Below are 21,580 nucleotides of genomic sequence, written 5' to 3' on the forward strand. Positions count from 1 at the left end.
TAGGTATGGAGGGCTTATGATTTCTTTATGTAGAACTTAAGCAGAGGTTCTGCGACAGAAGCTCCTCAAGAATTCACTGGTGTTAACTTGCCCTGAAGCAGAAGGGCAGGCATACTGAGAAACTTCTACAAAATAGACATTGTTAGGCTGTTTTGTACAAGTGGAACTATTTTTATTAGAGGTGGTAGACTATATAGAGCACAGAGAGCCTGTTATATCTTGTTATCTGCTGGTGCCCTGAGGCAAGGCCTCTCAGATGGGTTGCCTGTGGGATTCCTGGATCATCCTCATAAGTCACTTCTCATTTTACATCCCCTCCTCTGCCCACTGTAATCACTGCATCACAGCGCAATACCATTATGCAAGTATTAATCAATGGAGTAACTGTATTGGAGGAGCACAGAGGACTTAAAAATATACACAAGAGAAACTGCAACACTCAAACACAAACTGTCTGTCTCTCTCAAACACATCCAATATAAAAGATAGTGAAATTCTCTCAAAGGCAAAATCAGTATGCAGAGCTGTACTGTACTCTCATAATGCAGGTGAATTATTGCTCTATGGAGCAACTTGTGTATGGCACAGCAAAATGCAGAGTACCCCAGGGATGCCTTGGGATTAGACTCATTGAATACAGGCTGGCAATTAAAGCAGAAGGTAGAGCTGCAGACCGAACACACATCGGGGGCTGCTGTACATTACTCAGGGGAGAAAGAGGGAGGAGGGGACAGAGGCGAATGTGTTTTTGCTGAAAATAAAAATCAAATGACGCAGGAGCGCAAACAGCAATGAAAACTGGGAGTGACAGGCAGCACCCAGTGACAGATGATGTACAGTAGGGTCTTCAGATTCTTCTAGAAGCAACTGATCAACAAAACGTACCAGTGAATCCCTTGGACTTTGAAAATAATAGAGTCTATGGCAGGAGTCTCTATAAGGCTTGTTTTTATTCATCATTTCACCCACTTTCTTCCTAATTTGGTCATGTCATAATTTTTCTATGTTCTAAGTTGTCTCCGTTTGTTTCACATGCCTGCAAAGAGTTTAACTTGGGACAGTTTGATACTTTTCCCCCAGACCTCCTCCTCACATTGAACAGGTCTGAAAAAAAACAGCAAGAGTCTGTACTGCAGCGACAAGAGCAAGTTCCCTTATTGGCTTCCCACCACAGAACAGTAGCAGCTTCCTAGGTATTGGACAAATGTCTCTGCAGTAGTGGGATTTTGTTTAACCTGTGCTCTGCTGTTATGTTTTTTTTTAATTGAGCTAACGGTGTTGCTGTGGAATCCAATTGAATTGAAATGGTGGGTTACCTGTCTCTTGGGTAGAGGCTTCAAGGTGGGTGTAACAGTCTGGTTCCTCCAGGCCAGTGGGGGGCAGAACCACTCAACTTCGCTCAGGTAGATGAGGAAGGAGCAGTCGGAGCCATCCACACCATAAAAGGCATAGCAAGGGTCTGATGTCCAACGAGCTCGCATCCACTGGAAGGCAAAGACCCAAACTGTTGTTCAACTTCAGTTTAATGCCATTCCTACAAGTTCTCTGGTGGCCCCTTTAATGTGGCTTGCAGTCTCGGAAAAACCTGGCATTATTGACATTATATTGATAACACCTTATTTGAGTTAAGCTAGAGGAACCCTGTTAACTGAGTTTTTGCACGGCTTCCCACTCATGTGAACAGGAATGTCAGCAAAAACAGCATGACGAGGTTTTCCGGCAGTGTAAGATCAAAAAAAATATTACAGAGAAGGCAGGCTAATTTTGTTATGGAGGTTCAGATCAACTAAATTTACTGTCTTTTTGGGGGTTTTTTGCAGTAGGTTTGCAGTAGTTCCAAGAGGAAGCAGACAGGAAAATTTAACAGTGAACTAAAGAAACATCTGTCTTTCTCCCCAGGTAAGCGGGTCTTCTGTTATTTGCTGACAGAACTTAAATCATTTACTGTTTAAAAACACTGAAGCAGGTTGCCTGTACAGGCATGTGTGTATGTAATATATAGAGTATACTCATATGGTGTGGAACAGACATGCATAAACATGATTGTGATACACCTTGCAGATGTGTATTTTTCTATACATATGCTACCTCCGTACAGTGTTTCCCATATAATACTTTTACCAAAGTGATTGCCACTACTGCAATGTCATGAAGTTGTAATTAAACCAGTCAGTCTCTCTATCGGCCTGCTGTGTGCCTGTCATTCGGGTTGCACATGAGCTCTCGCAACGTACATGTGCCACGACTGGGTTCACTTCTCTGACTTGAGTATTTGGGCAGCGGACTGACCTTTGTCACGATTTTTCTCCAGTGAGGAGATAGAATATTTCCAATCATCACTAAAGTATACATCATGCAAGAGAGTCCATAAAAACTAATGGAATGATCAAAGTTGTCATATTGACATTGAAGGTGTATTGATTGATTTCCAACATCAAATAATGCATTGACTAACACACAAGAAAACATTTCACCTTAAAAGTTGCCAGTAGCTGCCAGTAGCCTTTGAGAGACACAGCGAGTGAAATTATTTTTGCTGCCTAGCTATCATTAACTATGAGAAAGAAGAAAAAAACATCCTTTCATTCATCAGTCACTCTTTTGACGGTTTCTTTATGTGTGATGCATTTGCAAAGAAAAATAACAAAGACAACCTATTAAACTTGGACAGCTTGTGCTGCATCCACAATGCTGCTGGAAATAAAGGCTTGCTTGTAGTATTGTCAACTTGATGAAATTATTTGTTTAGTAAGACTAAGATTTAATCATGTTGTCAGTTACAGTTGACTAATGTGTGTAAACTTACCACATTAGGAACAGCGGTTACATAACCTTTGAAGCGAGCCACAACTTAAAAGTGTGCATGCACGAATGCGCTTGTGTCACAGGTATGCTCCTGTACTTAAACAAAGAGCAGTACACTTCACAGAAGGCACCGCCTGGGCCGCTGCTGAAAAACAATCCTGGGGGAAACATTGCTATATACATAGACACCTCATACACACCTCTTAGCTACAGTTTTTGAATACTGAACAAAATGTACATATTTTTCACACATTTTGTCTTCAAATCATGAGCTTTCCTTGCATTTCTTTAGGCAATTAATAGAAAGAAGCACACTGTACAGTTTATTGCTCATGTTGTACACACTGCTTGTTGCTACTGCTGCTATTTTGAATCCATAATTCATATAATGTATCTATATACAGTTTGTTTATAAAACCATATTTTGTTTTTGTTTGTTTTTCAGTGTCCTGCTTTTCTTTGCTGTCACCCAATATAATTTTTTTTACTCAGAAAACCCAGTTCTCCACAAGGAGCCTTTAAACATCCTCTTATCTTATTATACAAAATTCATGTTGCACCAAGGTGAGTCACCAACAGAGGACAAGGGGATGTTTGTTCTGTCTGTGAAACTGTTTGGACTTAAGTGAGATATGAAGACTTACATCCATCTTGCTGGGACAGTCTGGATAACGGGGATCTTTAGGAATCTCACATTGTCCTAATGTTCCGTCCCTACCTGAAGAAAAGAAAAATGCAGGGTATTTATCAAAGCTTTAACACACACACACACACACACACACATTTTGACAAAAGACCACACATATCAGACACTGGCACAAAAAAAAAAAAACACTGGGTCTTTTTTCACAGTGCATAGAGACAAAAGTCACACACAAAGATGAAGGTGAGAAAAACATGCTGGCAAGGTATATCCTATACTGTATATTTACTTTGTTTTTACATCTTTGGGCGAGGAAAATAAAGCGCCCGGTTTGTATTTCTGTCATAAATACTGTTAATTATCTTTCCATTACCTAGAAATTCTATCAGTACATCAGATTTTATGTAAGATTTAAGTTAGCAACATAAAACCCAGCAACATAAAATTGATAGATATAAATAGATAGAAGCATCACTCCCCATGGACCTTCAAGTTGGTCATAAGACTAACTGGTTAATATTGATTGATCTAGTCTGCAGTGTTTGCCTTGGGCATTAAGTGTTTGACTTGGCATTAGAGGATATATCCTCTTACCTTTGGGATGAACAGATAAATTATCTGTTTCAACCAAAATGCTGGATTTACTATAGATAGATTGTATTAGTGTGATTCATAAAAATCCTACCCCCCCAACTCCCTTACTTCTCTTCTCATTTTTCCTGTATCTTTCTGCTGCTCAGTTGACTCTCTCCCCGCTTCCTTTTTTCTCTGCCTCTCCTCTCTCTTTCCTCTCCCTTCATTTCTTCCCCTTGAAGCCCAGCGCTAGTGAGCCTAATTAAAGGAGTAGTTGCAGCTTCTCCAACAGCATCCTGCCAAGCGTCGAAGAGCACAATCACAGACAAATAATTGCTATCCATTCTGTCTGATTAGCATGATAACGGCGGACCTCTCACGATGAAAAGTGCTACTGCCTGCCACTGTCAAAACTTAGCCAGGTTCAGAGCGGCCTCATTTAAATGATATCAGACATTATGACAACAGACAAATTATCTCACAAATTTTAATGAGACAGTGAGTTGAACTGCTTTCAGTCATAAAGTGCAACGTAGTGGATACAGGAATGAGGAATTGAATTGTAAATTAAATTGTGCTGTCCAGTTTCTATTCTGTGCCCAATAAAGAAATTGAGAGTGAAAGCTAATAAAGAAAGCTGACAGACGCCGATCCCATTAACTAGGCAGTAATTCATCACTGTGCTTTCAACATCCTGCAGTTGTGTGGTTATGACATGGCAGCAACAATTGAGCACTGTGCTGTGGCGCACAACAGCTCTTCCACCCTGACACACAACAGCGGCTTGCTATTTGGACACGTAATGTGCCGTGAATAATGTCTGTCATGTTCTATATGATCAACCAGCAAGAGCATGTTACACATAGAAATTGTGCATTCAAGTGTTTGACTGGATTCAGGCTTGACAGTCGGTCTTATGTGGGCAGAGTGGGAAAGTGTTTTTAGATTGGATGGATTTGAAATGGACGGAGGGGATTGTCTAAAGGGCTACAGCTATATTTGGTATTCTCCAGGTATGTGACTGGGCACTGAGTGTGTGTGTGCATGCGTGTGTTTTAATATCATACCTCTGTTGCTAGCCATGCTGCGCTGCAGGATCTGCTCCACCCTCACTGCCATGTCAGACATGTTCTGGGCTATGGCCTGGATGCGCTCCACTAGCCCTATAGGCTGAATCCTGATTGTGCACGCCACACACACACACACACACACACACACACACACACACACACACACACACACACACACACACACACACACACACACAAAGTGAAGGAGAATATCCAAAAATATTCCAACAACAACTATCTTGTTGTTGACCTGAATTCTCTATAAACTGCAATCAGGCGTCTTCAAATGAAAGAGGACAGTATTTCTTTTATAGCCTCCTTCCATCCAGCAGTATTTGTTGTTTTCCCATCCTTTGTTCTGAGTGTGAAATAGTGGGATAAAAATGCTAATTGTCTACAACTTGAGGCGTGAAATCGAAAAAGCTTTTAAACATTGACAGATAATTTATTTGTTCAGATAAAAAAAGTGACTCAGCATATTAAAGCGCATCCTAGGGGGAAATAAAAACAAAAGTCAATTAGATTGTTGGCAAATGTGTTTCACTGCACTTGACCTCTGTGACCTAAAAGCTTTTGGCAAAACCATCAGGAAGCTATATTTACAATGGAGAGGCAGATATGGAGGAATGAAACATAGAGAGGGTAAAAAGAGGAGGAGGAGGTTTACAATATACATTATAGTGCAGGGTTACAGCTCCAAGAGATTTTGGAAATGTCTACCATGTCAAAGAGAAATGGAGCAACAGCAAATTATCTGAACCTTTGTTTAGTCCCAGTCTCAGTAAAAGTTTCATTTCACTCTAGAGCTTTATGTTTATAAAAACATTTTCTAAGACCTGCTACTGTGCATTCTTACCAGAAACAAGACCATGACACATTAACTGTTCTACAAGGTGCAAACACCAAAGGAGAAAATACATCTTTCTAAATTTGATCTCTCTGGGTAAAAATGAACCGTCAAAGGAAAGAGGGCAAATGTTTTAGCATTTGCTTCAGCACCTTTGGAATGCACCACAACTACCTCCATTAATGGTTAATGGATTTATGCAATCAATTATAAATATTCTTGAGAAAAAAAAATTATGATATATATATATATATATATATATATATATATATATATATATATATATATATATATATATTTCTACTGGTATCCTAAAGAAAAAAAATCTGCTTAAAAGTCAGGTTGACTTGAATTGTCAGATATCTACTGTGTGTGCAGTGTCTGTCTTTAGGAAGCTAGTAGTGCCACAAATACTGTAGGGCTGCAACTAATCAAAAGATGATTTCTCAAGTACTTGATTAATTGTTTCATCTATGAAATGCCCACAGTATATGCCAAGGTGATGTCCTTAAACATCATCTTTGTCTGACCAACACTCTAAAGCCTAAGGATATTAGGTTTCCTGTCATAGAAGACTAAGAAAACCAGAAAATATTCACAGCCAGTGAAATTTTACAGCCTTTGCTTAAAACATAATTTAAACAATTAAGCAATTGTCCAAATTAAATTTTCTGTCAATCTAAAAAAGCAGCACTTGCCTAAGCTAACAATTATTCTGATTGTCAATTGATGTGTCAATTACTTTGTGTCAGGAAATAGTGAAAAATGTTCATTACCATTTCCCAGAGCCCCATATGATGTCCTGAAATTGCTTTGTTTGTCCAAACAACAGTCTGGACAACTGATGATGATGATTACTTTTCCATTGACTGACAAAAAGAACTAGAACCTAGAGGTGTACATTTCTTGTTACTGAGTGGAGACTACTACTTTTTACTTTGTTACTTTTGAACATAAACTATAGATATAGTTATATATACAGTATATATTTTTATTGGTGTATACTGTATATGATAATATATCACGTACAGTCTCCATATACAATTAAGTAAACGTTTAGTGTTCAGAGGGGAAGTTTAGTTTATTTTCACACTGTATGCTTTGTACGTGTTTTAGTTTTATTTTGCAGAGAGTATTTTGCAAGAGGAAAGCTTCTAAATACTTAATGTCTGTAGTTGCTGGTGGATCCCATTAAATTGGTGAAGTCCTTTGCAGCATTATTCTTGTCTCTACACAACTCTACACATAATCCAACCTACTGAATAACATCTGACATGCAACAACAAAAGATAAAAAATGTAAATTTTAACCTCAAACTTGCACATCATGTCTATGTTATAATCAACCATTATGAATCGATGGAACTGCTGGCCTCGGCCTGTTTTACATGAAAACAAACACTTAAATGACTTATTTTAACGAGCTTTCTTGTTGTGTAGTAGTATTTCTGGAATTTATATTGCTCGTTAAACAGCTCTGAATATGTAAACTCAGGAAACTCAGAAAAACTAATGGAACAGTGGTTCTGGGCCAGATGCAGATCAAGCAGTAAAAGTCTGATTTCATTGAGGCAGCATGCATTTCTGTGTGTTTGCCAAGGGAAAACAAATCTAACTGCTTATATGCATAACTTAACATAATCCTAAACCCCAGTTTCCTTTTTCCATGCAGTGCCCAGGAGGCAAGTGGTGGCCAAACCTTTTCTTGTACCCTGTAGATCGGCAGGTCAGCATAAATTAATTGCTAATTACACAGTCACACTGGCACACAATACAGTGAAGTACACACACAGACCAATACTTATTATACAGTGGCACAAAAGCTTTCAGTTGTGCAGACAGTGTTGTTTTCTTACACAGAACCATCCCATATTTACACTACTGGGACACTGACCCAGGAGAGGCTATCAGCTGTTGAAGAGCAAGAGGACAACCTAATTACTTCTTAAACATTGTATCAGGTGGCCAAAGTTTTTCCTTCCTGAAGATCTCCCACTAATCTCCGGGTCAACCCTGAGCCATGCATAGTTTTTTTTAATCACCTGAGTGAGGTAAACCGAAGCCAGGACATTTCAGCATTAGATACATTTATACCACCAAGTTGGTTTAAAAACTATTTGGCCTTTGTCACTGTAACATTTCCAGTTTAGTCCCTGAGAGGCCAATTAAATGACTGTTAGAACTATATGACAGAGTGTATCCACAGGGCATTTTATAGAGAAAATTAATTCCGTAAGTGTAATATCAAAGGTAAAAATAATGATATGCAGAGTTTTTGCCAGAGTACAATAAATATTTTTCCCCAGGCATCTGAAAAGCAGTTTGTCAGGTCAAGTCATCTCTTCTGTCATTATTTGCAGTCAGAAACAAACACATAGTGGCCAGCAGTATTGTAAAATTGCTAAGATAGCTACAAAATATTCTGAGAGGTGGTTATATTATTGTGTGCTAGAGTGCAGACTCTATTGAAGTGGATTTCAGAGAAGATATTTCCTGGCTGTGAGGAAGAGGGAGGTGGTATCCAGGAGGGAAACAGACAGTAAAGGCAGAAACAGGAGGGAGCATCCTCTCCTCAAACTCTGAGCAGGTGCTGGCATGAGAAAAGGTCTGTTGCCATGGAAACCATGGAGCACACACACACACACAACTCTGTGCAGGCAGCTTCAACTTGTCCAGCAAGACCCCTGCTCTTCCTTTTTTTTTCTTTTTTCATAAGTGACAGTCTCTTTCATTTTCTCCAGCTGCCCAGGGAGAGGGATGGAGTTTGTTCCAACACATATCATCTTTAACACCAGGCTTCCACGACACGAGGCTCTTTTCACTGCGTATGCCTGCTCTACTGGGATGCCCCAGGGCTCCATACTTGGCCTTCTTCCTTTCTTCACTCTGTATCTCTCAGGTCCACTTCAACTTCCATGTTTTTATCTCACCATTACTGTGCCAATGAAATTCACCTTTGGCACACGGGTTGAGCTGGACAGAATATTTTGCGGCTCACCTCAAGTACAACCTTGACAGCTTTGAGCTGCTGTTCCTTCCCAGCCTTTTTAAACACCTTTCGATCACTACTGAAAACACCACAGCAACTAGCTCGAACACTAGAGAAATAGTTTTGTTGCACAAGCAAAACTGAAACATCCTTAAATCATCCTGGAACCTAGACCTTTTGCATAAACCCTGTCTTCTACTAAACCAATGCTGTTGGACCAATAATCTACAAAGGGAAAATTTTTCTTTAAAATACAAGCAACCAGCAAGTCAGTGCTGTACCTGTCCAGTGCAGAGCTGAGCTCATCCAGCCTGTGGGTGTCTGTAGTGTTACCCAGTTTAGACAGAGTGTCCATCCTCTTCATAATGACTTCCAGCATGTCGCTGATTTTTCTCAGCACCCCACGAGACTCTTGGCCGCCAAGTACTAAAAAAACACAGAGACAGACAGTTAATGTACGCAATTTATGTTGCAAATATAGCAGATGGTAAAAAGAGTGAGGATAAATAGACGAGCTAGCAAAGATAATGAATAAGTTCATGACTTTGACATTTTTATGGCATGAAACAATGTCTTTCTATATGGTCACTTTTTATATAACAACATTTAGCTTTATATAATGTAGGAAAAAAGGTCACAGGAGCAAAACAACAGTACAGTAAATCATCGTCTCGGAAATAATGTACCTGCTAACAGTTTGACTGCACCAATGTAAAACGTGAAGGCCACATTTATTTCATGTTCCATTTTACTGTTGGTTTCCTTTAAAACATCACTTCAGTCTAGTTTCTATTTTCGTTTGTTCATTATTAAACCAGCAGCTCACCGGGAAACAGCGCTGCTGCAAAACACAGGGATGGGCAAATTAGCCTGACAGTATTGGTTTCTGTCTTCCTGCTTGGGCTCAAATTGTTAACGACCTGACTGGTGGTGAACTGGAATGATGCTGTTAACAAACACCCAGTCAATTAACCAGCCTGCAGCTACAGACAATAAGGTCAAAGCAGGTCTCAGACTGCACTGCCACTGTGTCGAGGTCCTGACCCCGTGCTGTTTTCTTTGATCACACTAAAGTCTACACTCAATGCAGAGTGTAATTATTAACCTGTAACAGCATCAGAATTCACAATCACCAAAGGCTTCACATGCGCCTTTGCTGCTAAGAAAACACAATTAGCTTGTTGCCTCAGGCAGAAGGTCTTAAGTCGTTTTTGATGAAGAAAATTCAAAGAATGAAGATAAATAATTCCATTCTCGGAACTTGGGAGTGAACTTGTGGTCTGAACCCCCGAGAAAAACAGTAGAAACCAACAACAGCCTTATATTGTTCTTGGTGACTGCGAGTGAAAATAAAGCCTCACCTCTCAGTGTTCTCTCATCAATTGCATTAGCCTTTAGAAACTGCAATGTGTGCAGGCTCACTTCCCCTGCCAGAGTTCATTTATCACTGCCCCGGCAAAAGTCACCTTTCACAGAAATTTTTTTTATCAAATCACCAGTAAATAAAAGAAGGAGAGAGAGGTCTGTGTGTATATTTGTTGTTGAAATATTAAAAAAAGCAAGGAAGCACTTAGCAACAGGATCAAGAATTACAAAAAAGAAAATTGCAGGTAGACTTCAGCTTACAAGCGAATTGTATTAGGGAAAGCCCAGATATTTCCCCAAATCTCTTTCCTTTATTGCCTGTAAATATTTTCTTCTTTGTCTTAATACAGTTCCAGTCATTTCCAGAATATCTTCAGTCAAAATGGCCTGAAGACAATCTTCCTTTTGAATAATTCAGCAGTTAGACAACAAGTTTTCCTTCCACAGACAGAAAGAAAGAGACTAAATGAATTTCCATTCCATTAAGGAGTAAAGCACTGCAGGGTAACTTATTTCTGTGCTGTCCAAACTATCCAAAACCTGTTGTATGCAGGTCCATCTAGCGAGAACCAAAATCGAGTGAAAAATCCTTAATAAAGAATTATTTTACCATCCTAATGTGTATTTATTTGTCAGGATTTTTGTGGAGAAGAAAAGACTAGGGGCTCATGAAGAAGAATATTTTCAGTTCAGAGGACCCTCTATCAGCTGTGGTGTACTCTCTGCAGTAAATCTAAACAAAGCCTCTGGGCTAAAGTGTGGGAAGAAGAACTCACATTTCTTCACTGTAATGCTCCTTGCACACATTGTGCTCATAAATCACCATTACTGCGACCAAACACCCTTCCTACACAGTACATTTTTAGAACTGAGCCTTATATGTGTTTACAATCAACTGTTCATCAGGCTAGCTTTTACTCTTGCTGCCTCTTGGGAAACATTGGCTCCTGTGTTTTTTTCCAGTGGACAGTCCAGCGTGTCGACAGAGGTGTGTACCAGGAGTTGATAGTATCTATGTGCTAATGTAGAGCCTTCTGTCATTCATCATCTGCTGGTTAATCAAGGGCGGATTTAGCAGCAGCTAATCTCATTTAACGACTCAATTTCGGAAGAGCCACAGCACAATCGATGTTATGAACAAATTCCAATTAGATCACCATTTGTACTGTAGCCTTCTGTGTCCACAGTGAAACACTGGGCAGCCGGCTATAAACAGCTTCCCATAGAGACTCACTGGCTATGTGCATGGCCAGGCAGAAAACATTTCTGCCTCAACAGGCTACTCAAATTTCAGCACTGAAGATTGTTGATGAGAATGAAGAAATGAACACTGAATACAGCTACTGTCCCTCAAACACAATTTCAACTGTGAAAAACACTTGTTGTTGCTTGGTCGACATCAAAACAGTGGTTTTTATTGACTACTTCCACACCAGTCTCCCTATATCAAGGCCACAGCTTTTTACCTCTTGTTTGACTGAAAGCCAGTAACCCTCCTGTCATTTCAGACCCTGCCATTCCCCTTTCTGTTCACCACTTGTCCTCAGTTTGTCCCGCCTTTCTCCATCACCTGAAGTCCATACCTTCACACCTGCCCCTAATTCTCTCATCAGCTCCACAAAGTGCTGAACGAACCAGACCGCTAGCTGTAGTTCTCCACAAGAGAGTCCATTGTGCCATTCTAGTCTTAGCGTCTGGGCCCACTGCCCTCTTTTGTTGGCGAACAGCGCTCTTATCATTGACCTTCGTTCACTTCACTTTTACCAAACCCGTTCTGTTCCTTGTCTGTTTTTGATATGCTCTATTCTATATATAATTGGCTGTGCTATCTTGGGCGGGTCTTTCTGGTTAAATGAAGGCTAAATAAAATTCTGTCTGCAAGTCTTGCTTTTATGTCCTCACCCTGTTTTACTGAGCCACTGCAGCCGAAGAGTTTTACACGACTGAAAGATTAGTATTTTCTTAAGCTTCAAAAGTTCCCCGCTGAACGTCTGCTGGCATATAAAGCTCATCCTTCAGGCATTTCCAAAGACCCTTGATCTGAGCCAATTATCTGTTTATATGTCCAGGATGTGAACGGCTATGAGTGTCTGAAGTCAAACAGGGAGAGGTGGTGGTGCTTTTATTGATCAGGTCTGTTGATGGTTCATTTAGATATGGCCTCTCAAAACTGAATTCACAGATCAACTTCAATGTCAAAACCAGAGAGTCCCTCAGTTGAAGGCTATGATTTGGATGTTTAAATAGTGGTATTCAATTTATAGAGAACAGATTTGCAAGGACAGCCTGGTGCATGCATGACCAATAATCCACCTTAAGTCTCTTCAAGCTTGACAAAAAGTAGGACTGACAAATCATACAATCCACCCTCTTTGCGTGATATCTAATTGTTGTTGCCTTCAAACATGCAGCCATCTGGGAGGCTTTAAAAGAGTGACAGTGCATCTCAGTACCTCGGCTCTCATGCAGTGTGTGGATTTAGACACTGCTCGACATTATCTCACAGGGAGGCTCTGAGCATGGTCTCTCACTACACTGGGCTAATTCTACCACTAGCTCCTCTAATAATCAGATGATATACATATATAATCTTTGCACAAAGTAAAATCAGTTAAACTGAAGGTGCATAAAATGATTTGTTTCCTTATGCTGAGTATGAGTAACTTAGCTTTTCTTTAAATAGGGACAATGTAGCAGTATTTGCTAGGAAAGTTATCAGCAAACGACACAGACTGACATATAGTTTGGCACTCACATGCATGCAAAACCAATGGTAGAAGAAGTATTCAAAATATATACTTAAATAAGCACAAAAAGCACAAGATGAAAATATTCAATTACAAGTTAAATTCAAAATTAGTATTATCGGCAAAATTAATTAAAAAATTCAAAGTCAAAGTACTCATTAAGCTGAATAGGCTCTTTCAGTGTTACATTATTATTATATTAGTGGATCATTACTACTAATACGGATGTATTAAAGTGTAAACAGTACTTTATTGTTGTAGCTGGTCAAGGTTGAGCTAATTTGAACTGCTCTGCAGACTTTTGAATGACTTAATCCGTCACAATGCATCATTTTTTATAAACTGATCATATGTTTTGTATGTAACATCTGAATCTGTAAGGCAGCTATGGAATTATCGCTGTGAGGTAAAAGTAGCGGAGTAAAAAGGAATAATATTTGCCTCTGAAAGTGGAGTAGAAATATAAATTCGCACCAAGTGGATATACTCAGTACAAAAGTCAAAATTATACAAATTACAGTTGAGTTTGTATACTTAATTAGATTCTACCACTGTGCAAAACTGCCACACGCATTATTTTGGCAAGCAGACATGAAATTACATTTACATTTACTCATTTAGCGGACACTTTTATCCAAAACAACTTACAAGTGATGGACTTCACCAAAGCTTCAGTGCAGTACGAGACCTTGGTGTAAATACAGAGTACTCCATTCAATAAATGCAAGGAGATCAGGTAAAGAAGTGCAACGGAATGACCAACTTAACAAGAACATGAAGATCTCACACCAAAAGTAACACAAAGACCTCTTTGAGAGAAGAAGCCCAAAAATGATATGCTGCAGAGAGCTGTCACTGCCAATGTGTTATCACATATTTTGAGATGTAACTTGTGAAGACTCATAAAACACATAAAACACATTTCAGTTGGTGGCTCAGGTGTAATGCAGGTGTTGAGCGTCACTGGTATGTGGAAGGTATGGTATCAATATATGGTCATTAGAACGGTATGCAGGTGGATTATACAAACTGAACACTATTGAAATAATCTTATTGATGATTTACTGTAGATTAAACTACATTTTTCTTAATTCTTCCTTTTTCCCTACCACAGGCTGAATGTTGATAAGATATCTTGGCAGCAATGTAAACATCAACAGAATCAAGTCAGAGATAAACTAGAGCTCTATAACACCTTGTATAAAACCTTATTTTACATTGAGCTTTCTAAAATGGAAATACAGTGTTTTGACATTTGGTAATTTATGCATCAACAAAGCTATTGATTGTAGCTGTGTGTCATGTTTGATTTATATGCAGCGATTCTTTCTCCTCCCCACTGGGGCGATTGAAAGCTAAATAAATAAATGCTGTCATCCCTGATATGCATGCTGGCTGCCTAGTGTTCTTAGTGAAGGAGCCCGGGGTCAGACCTCTCCATCTCATCTGTCACCAGGACCTATTCATATATTCTCTCCTGCTCTGAACTCTTTTACCTTCACACATGCACAGCTAACCCTCTGCCTGTCTCCTCACTCCTAATTCAAATATTCATTACAGAAAAGGCTGATTGAGATTGAGTTTCTCTTTTCTTTTTGTCACCTTTGGGGAAGCTGCCAGGAGCTATTAGAGCAGAAAACCTCTGCGACCTATCCACTGTGTGGCTCCGGCATCTTATTGTGCCTGACAGCCTGGAAAAAGGGGAAACTACCTGCACTATTTATTTATTTATTTCATCAAAAACGTGGCTTTCCGTGGCTTCAATTAAAACCTGATTCCGTGTCTTCCTTTGGCTATCTCCCCTCTTCCCCACACTATGCAGATGTAGACCAACATTTTTTATCAATTCCCCACAGTGATAAACCATACCGTCATTTAGTGTGTGGAGTTTGTTTTTTCCAGTCAAACAATCAGCTCTCAGTTTACCCTGCAACGCATAAGTGTTTATGTCACAGCATACAACCTTTTTCCAGAATGGGACTTTAGTAGTTTTATTCTCTTTTATCCTTTCACTACTCAGATTGTGCCGAGCCATAAAAATATGATGAGCATTTGCATAAACATATTTCCTGTTTTCACACAGAAAAGTCTTGTGTGAGTGCAAAAGAAACAACAAGAATAGAAAATGCTACCTAACCGAAGTCTGGAAGTGAACTTCCTGACCCAGTTTGCAGCTCATCCTACAGAGCCAACAGTGCCTGATCAACAAAACACATGCTCCAAATGAGGCTGAAATCAAGCAGCCTATCATATTCATTCTCCTCTATATAATATTACAGCACAAGATCTTGTCACTAAATTAGTAGCAATGTTGCTTGTGCATTCATGACTTTGAAAGCTATCCTGTTTCTGTATGTTCAGCATATATGAGCACCGATATGTCCAACTGCATGCACATGCTTCACGGCAACACTCTTTACTAAAGGTAATAATGTTACACGACCTAATTTACAGACACAGTTGCAAACAAAACTGTAGTGCTTCCTTTCCAACTGCTTCCCCCAGGAGACAATTTAATCTACTAATACTGCACGGTCTACACCAGCACTTCTACACACATCACACATACACAAAAAGCAAATCAAAAGCCAAGCAAATCACTGGTCTTTGCACCAGTTGACAGAAGCTAACGAAAGGGTGAACAATGAGCATTCATCTTTTATTCACACCTCTCCTTTGTCAGGCATACAGCCAGGCAGTCCGCCGCACATTCATTTCCAGTTATTCTTAACTACAGGTGAAGTTCCATCAGCAGCAAAGGTCAGTTTTATTTTATTCATAACATCTACACACAGTGGAGAGAGAGCACTTCTATTTCAAGCAGATTACTTATCCCATTTTTTATTCAAACCAAGTACTTGAATTCACAGCTTTTGATAAACCTGCAAATACCACACCCTTACTATGAGCGATGTCAGGAAAGACTCATTTTCATGCATCACGTAGTGAAGATTGCTGAGCCATGAAATAAAAAAGTTCCGTCAGTGTCTGTGAAAGGATCACAGCGAACTGGATGTTGAGCACGATGCTCCTCGCACACCTGATGCTCTGACTCAGTGAGGGATTAAAACTGTGTGGAAAAGGCAGGTTTTCTTTTAGATTTAACCCTGAAAACTTTCAATGTTGCAGCCAACAAAGTGTAAGTAGTTGCTTTATTATTCATTTAAGAGCAGTTCAAACATATTTTTTGGCAGCATGCATTCAGCACAGCAAATATAAAGGGGTAAATGTAAGGGGTCTAATACATGCATAAAGATTTAAGAAAATGTCTGCCTTCATTGAGAGACGCAACACTCCGGTTGCCTGCAGCAAAACATATTTTCCAGCACTTAGAGAATGATGGGTAATGGGGCTTGCAGGTAGGAATAGCGAACCTTTACATCTGAACCATTTAGTCTTGCTCTGACCAGGCTAAAACCTGAAAGTATCCTAGGCCTATTTCCTCCTTTGTGACTAAGCTGCACTCAGACCCCTGTGGTAAAAGGACACCCTGTGAAGGTGGTCTTCAAACAGCTTATTAGAAAGCTACAGTACACCTCTGGAGCCTTTAAGATATCTAGGATCAAACGCCTCCGCCTTTCATGCTTCCCACTCCACTAGAAATAGTGCCCCTCTGTCCCCCCTCTTACTTCTTTTCCACATCATTAGTTTCTTGTACCTTCAAAGGAAAGTAATGAAGGAAATGCATGCACATTAAATCTGGATATAGCTTGGTGTCCAAATGCAATTCTGTTATTCTGGGTCTCTGGCTTTCAAATGTCAAGCAGAGCAACATTACATGATACACAGTACACAGGAATCTATAACTATGCAGAAAATGGAGCCTATTTTTGACTGAAAAGCATCTGAAAAGAACGTTTGACAGGCTTGGTGCATCTTAGGTTAGGTTTTTGACCAAAATAATACAAAAAGTAGTGAGAGAGACAGAGAGAGCAAGGGGAGGAGGGAGACAGAAAAGCAGAGAAGGGAGAGAGAAACAGAAGGTAGCAGGACAATAATTACACATTTTTCCTCACGGCATTTGCTCTTCAGGTAGTTGTTGCCATTCACAAGGTGAGTAAAAGAAAGGGTAGCGGTTGCTGTCAGCACAGCCTGGCCATTTTATTTACTGTTTTGGATTGAAAATACTGTGAGTTTTAAGGTGCCTCTACTGCTTGTATGTGATTTTTGTCACATTTTCTGCACGGATGCATGATGCACACATGTCAGTGTAAAGGGGGACAATGCAGGTGCAGGTGCATGTTTGCAATTATCACAGTGTCCAGCAGCATTAGCTGGATGGGTGTGTGTGCTAAACACTATCAAGGTGCTGCTCCACTGAACAATTCACCCCGGCTCATTCATTATGCTAACTCCCCGTGCCGCTAATCCTCATTCCCAAACATGCACGTGTACACAAGCACACAGTGGACAAGAATTTACATAGCCTGACTCTCCCTGTTTTGCGGTATTGCAGGGTTTAATGAGCTAGAGGCTGGATGCCCTCCCTTGACTGCAGCCTGTGAGTGGTTAATTAATCAGACAGCTCTCCTGTCTTCTACCCCCCCTCCCCCCAATCTCCCCCCTTACCCTGAACCAGCTTTGCATATACTACTTCATAAATGAGTGAGATCCTTGAAATTGTCTCCGATGATGACACCTGATGCACCTCACTACAACATTTTCTGCATCACTACAGTTCCAGAATTACACTGATTTTCCCAAGGATGCGCTCCGAATATGAGTCAATATTAAAGCTTTTAATAACTGAGTACAATCATTCAACGCAACAGTATCTTTACATCTCACACAAACAAACAACCAACCACAGGGTGTCATGCTGTTTACTGATTGGCTCAGAAACAGACTGCATGATTCAACAGGGATGAAACGATTACTGTTGCCTCATTTGAATAGAAATAAATTGAGATCAGTGTAATATTTTACAAATACAAACTACAAACAACTGGTGTCCTTGGATGGTTTATGATAGATAGACGCTTTGCTTTCTCCCGTGCCAGCTGGTATCAGTCACAAAGGATGACACACAGTGTCAACATTGTGTCAGGCAGCGATAAAAAAAAGGTGAGAGACAATAGTCCAAAAGCTAACACCAACTCTCCCACATAGATTGTGCTGTAGTGGTTGATATGCAGAGGCACATTGCGCAAACACAGAAAACGTGTTGAGAAAGATAAGTTTCTCTAGGGATGGTGGCTCTGAAAAAAAGTTGATTTCTTTCGGGCATAGCTTTGATTTGGTCAGTGCTGCTATTCCTGAACCGACATTTGAAATTTTTAAAGATAAGATTTTTATCTAAATTTGTCAATCAGCTTGTTCTTAAAGAGACACCAACACATGATCAGTTGTGCTTTGTGATAAACATCACGCTGAACCATACAGCATACCAGAGAAACAGATGCAGTACTCTCCCCTGATCACATTACCATCAACATCTCAAGCGCAGGTTTATTATTAGTAGTATTAGTATTTTCAATTGGACTTCTCTGCCAGATTAATCCTTGTTATATCAACACATTCGCCTACACTTGCTGTCAAAAGTGTTACAACACCTCAATTTTTCCAGTTGTTGCTGAGTCAATTACATAGTGCAATGTCTCAGTGTAAATATTAAAGATTAAAAAAAAATAAGATAAAAGATAAACTTCTGCTTTGCTTTCATCTTCCAGTTCATCCCAAACCAGCTCCATGGGGTTTAAGTCTGGAGTCTGTTCCATCATGTGAAGTCATTGTCTGGTTCTTTTCTTCTAATGTTTTGGGTCATTATCTTGCTGTAGGATGAACCCTGACCAACCAGTCTGTCTTCCATTGTTACCGTTTTCTCACTATGCAGTTAGCAATTTACAGTACTACTTTCTGCAGTACAGTATTGTCCTAATAATGCATCAAAGAGTGTAGTAACACAATTTGTTCCAACACTGGCTTTGTACAAACAGTACAAGTAAGTCATCACCTATAGGAGTTGTTTGGATTAACTTTCAAGGATTCATTTACTTCCTTTGCTGCGGGAACTTTTCAGTTTTGGTGACCTTGTTGTTTTTATTACCTTGGACAGTTTACCACTTACCTTTGGACCAGTTAATGTTATTCACTGCACTTGAGCAGCTGAAATAAAAAAAATAAAAAAACTTGAAGAAATGGGGGTGTTCTAACTGGGTGTTTTGACCGGTAGTGTGTATACAGGGTCAACATAACCAACATATAAATATGCACAAAACTGCAACATAAAATCCCAACAGCTTCCACAAATTTTAACTACTAGTAGCCTACTACAAGAAAAATTAGTTTATGCAGGTCAGAACAAGGTCATGTGGGCACTGAGCAGAGATGAAAGTAGGTGTAAAAAAAAGATGGAGGTGTAGATGAGAGAAGAGAGCAGCCTCTGCAGGCGACAGCACCCTCTGACGCACTCCTGATGAGCAAAGTGAGCAGGTCTGTCAGCCCGCTGGCGGCAATCAAGGAAGCCCCACAGAGCTCTCAGCATGTTTCCAGCCTGTTCATTACCAGCGCAGGGCACAGCCACTGTAGTCACAGGCTACCAAGCAGCACTGACGTGCAACCACAGGCTTACCTTCTGCTCGAACGGTGAAGGGGGAATCTCCGGGTCGCTTGGCCGAGAGCTGGCCCCCGAGAGAGGTCATTAGAAAGCACAGGCTGAAGAAGCCAATCCCCACCACAAAGATCCTGCATGAGAGGGACAGAAACAAAAGGATAAATAAGTGATAAAAGAGCAAGAGACAGGGTTAAAGCTTGTGAGACAGAAAGAAAAAGAGTAAAAAGAACAGAGGAGGACAAGAAAGTAGAGGAGGAAATATCACAGTATAGGCACAAGAGAATTGACTTCACATCAAGCTCTTTGAGATAACATCCCTCAAAGTCTGTGTGAAGCTCTATCGAGCGTGGACATACAATATTTTTCAGTTCATATTGTATTAATCAACTCACAGAAAAGAACTGTGTAGTCGCTTGACTGTGTCATCTCAAATGAACCATAACATGGGTGGGTTTTCTACATCACGATGTGCTCAGTGAGCAAAACATCCAAAATAAAAGCATTAAATTACAGGTGAATGGCTGCGCTTTGGAGAGAACAGTAAACACACAGCAAACATTTCTCCAGCTCTCCAGCTCTTAAACAAACACCAAATGCCATGCTTAGAAAATGTTAGGAAATGTTTGGAAACAAGCTTTTCATGGAGTGGAACTGCGAGACAGATTGTCACACTTCTGCAGACCTCAGCTCTCTTTCTTGAATGTTTAAGGCAGAAAACTGACAGCAGAAAGGCTGCAGTCACTCAGCTAGAGCCTGAGTGAGTGATAGGGATGCATTACTATCCAAAATGTGCAGTAATGGTTGCTGTGCAAGGAAGCATGTGTGCTTTGTGAGGAAACACGAGTATTGTACGTATAATTCTAAGGTGAGACCTCTTCTAACTGTGCCAGCCACTCAAGTGCAGTATGAGCATGTGAGTTGCTCACTGGCATGTTAAATCAGGTCTGGAGCCCTGGCAGGACATGCACTGTTACGTTCACTCAGAAAGCTGTAAAACATCAGGGAACCTTACGCCTGAAAGACTGACTGCCTGTGCTAGCATGGACACCATCGCTGCCCTTGTGATGACTAATTCCTTAATGCTAATGAGTCCTTGAGCTATCAGGTCAAACTTGAAACTTTTTAATGAGTTTGTAGCTGTTTGATTTCCTTTCACTGTTTCTCCAGCTGCTGGTGGTGAAACTTTTAGCTGCATAAGCAATTGTTGTACAGCCTGTATCCAGTTGTTCCAATTAAAGTCAATGCTCTGAGCTTGGAAGACTTGTTCCACTAAGGGAAACGACCATCACGGTATTCCTATGTAGGAACCCCATCTAATATGTTCTACAAAAAATGTTTACACTGCGACAGTTTAGCAGTTTTTGCTGTATTCATTTTGATCAAATTTTTCATGATGTTGCAGCAATAATAATAATAAAAAGTATTAATAAAAAGTAAAACAGTGTAGAGAAGTACAAATGTAAGTCTGCTGTCATCATTTTGAATGTAAGTGAACACTAAAATGGTTTCAACCGGCGTCAGATCGGAAGGAGCATGTTCTTACCTGAATGGTTTGAAAGTGAGAAGACATCTCCTCACCATAATGGAAAGGTCGCTGCTGGTTGCGATCATTTTCCACACACGTAGAAAGCTCCGGGTCTCCTTATCATTGTGCAAGTCTGTGCTACAACCAGCGTCAGAAGCATAACTTTCAGCCAGAGTCCCTAAGATTGGATGAGGGTGCGATGGAGGGAGCAACTTCCCAGCCCCGACTGCTGCCCGTGCTGAGCTGTGAACAACTTCAGCTGGCACCTCGCCGGTGCGTCCTGCAGCGGCGGCTCGGTTAGTCCGATTCTGCAGAGGAACAAACAAGGGGGAAAAAAACTATTTGAAGACTGTCCTTTAATCGGCTTTCACTGTATCGCTGATACGGTTGACTGTCTTGGAAACGGAGAGCTGAGTTCTTGAATTACTCCGAGTGGACGGAGCACTGACGGACTCTCTCTTCTC

General features: G+C 40.3%; 1 protein-coding gene across 1 annotated transcript in view; it reads right to left on the reverse strand.

Annotated features, from left to right (window-relative positions):
* Positions 1-21,580, reverse strand: part of LOC130184481 (alpha-1,6-mannosylglycoprotein 6-beta-N-acetylglucosaminyltransferase B) — a 55,077-nt gene extending 33,497 nt beyond the window's left edge. Inside the window, exons 1-6 of the mRNA XM_056400411.1 lie at positions 21,135-21,580; positions 19,610-19,722; positions 9,208-9,352; positions 5,089-5,198; positions 3,450-3,523; positions 1,317-1,484 (exon numbers count right to left, since the gene is read on the reverse strand). Of these exons, the coding sequence (XP_056256386.1) occupies positions 1,317-1,484; positions 3,450-3,523; positions 5,089-5,198; positions 9,208-9,352; positions 19,610-19,722; positions 21,135-21,202 (678 nt within the window). The 5' untranslated portion in view covers positions 21,203-21,580. The remainder of the gene's footprint in view (positions 1-1,316; positions 1,485-3,449; positions 3,524-5,088; positions 5,199-9,207; positions 9,353-19,609; positions 19,723-21,134) is intronic.

The sequence above is a fragment of the Seriola aureovittata genome, chromosome 17 (genome assembly GCF_021018895.1).
Source record: "Seriola aureovittata isolate HTS-2021-v1 ecotype China chromosome 17, ASM2101889v1, whole genome shotgun sequence".
Taxonomy (NCBI): domain Eukaryota; kingdom Metazoa; phylum Chordata; class Actinopteri; order Carangiformes; family Carangidae; genus Seriola; species Seriola aureovittata.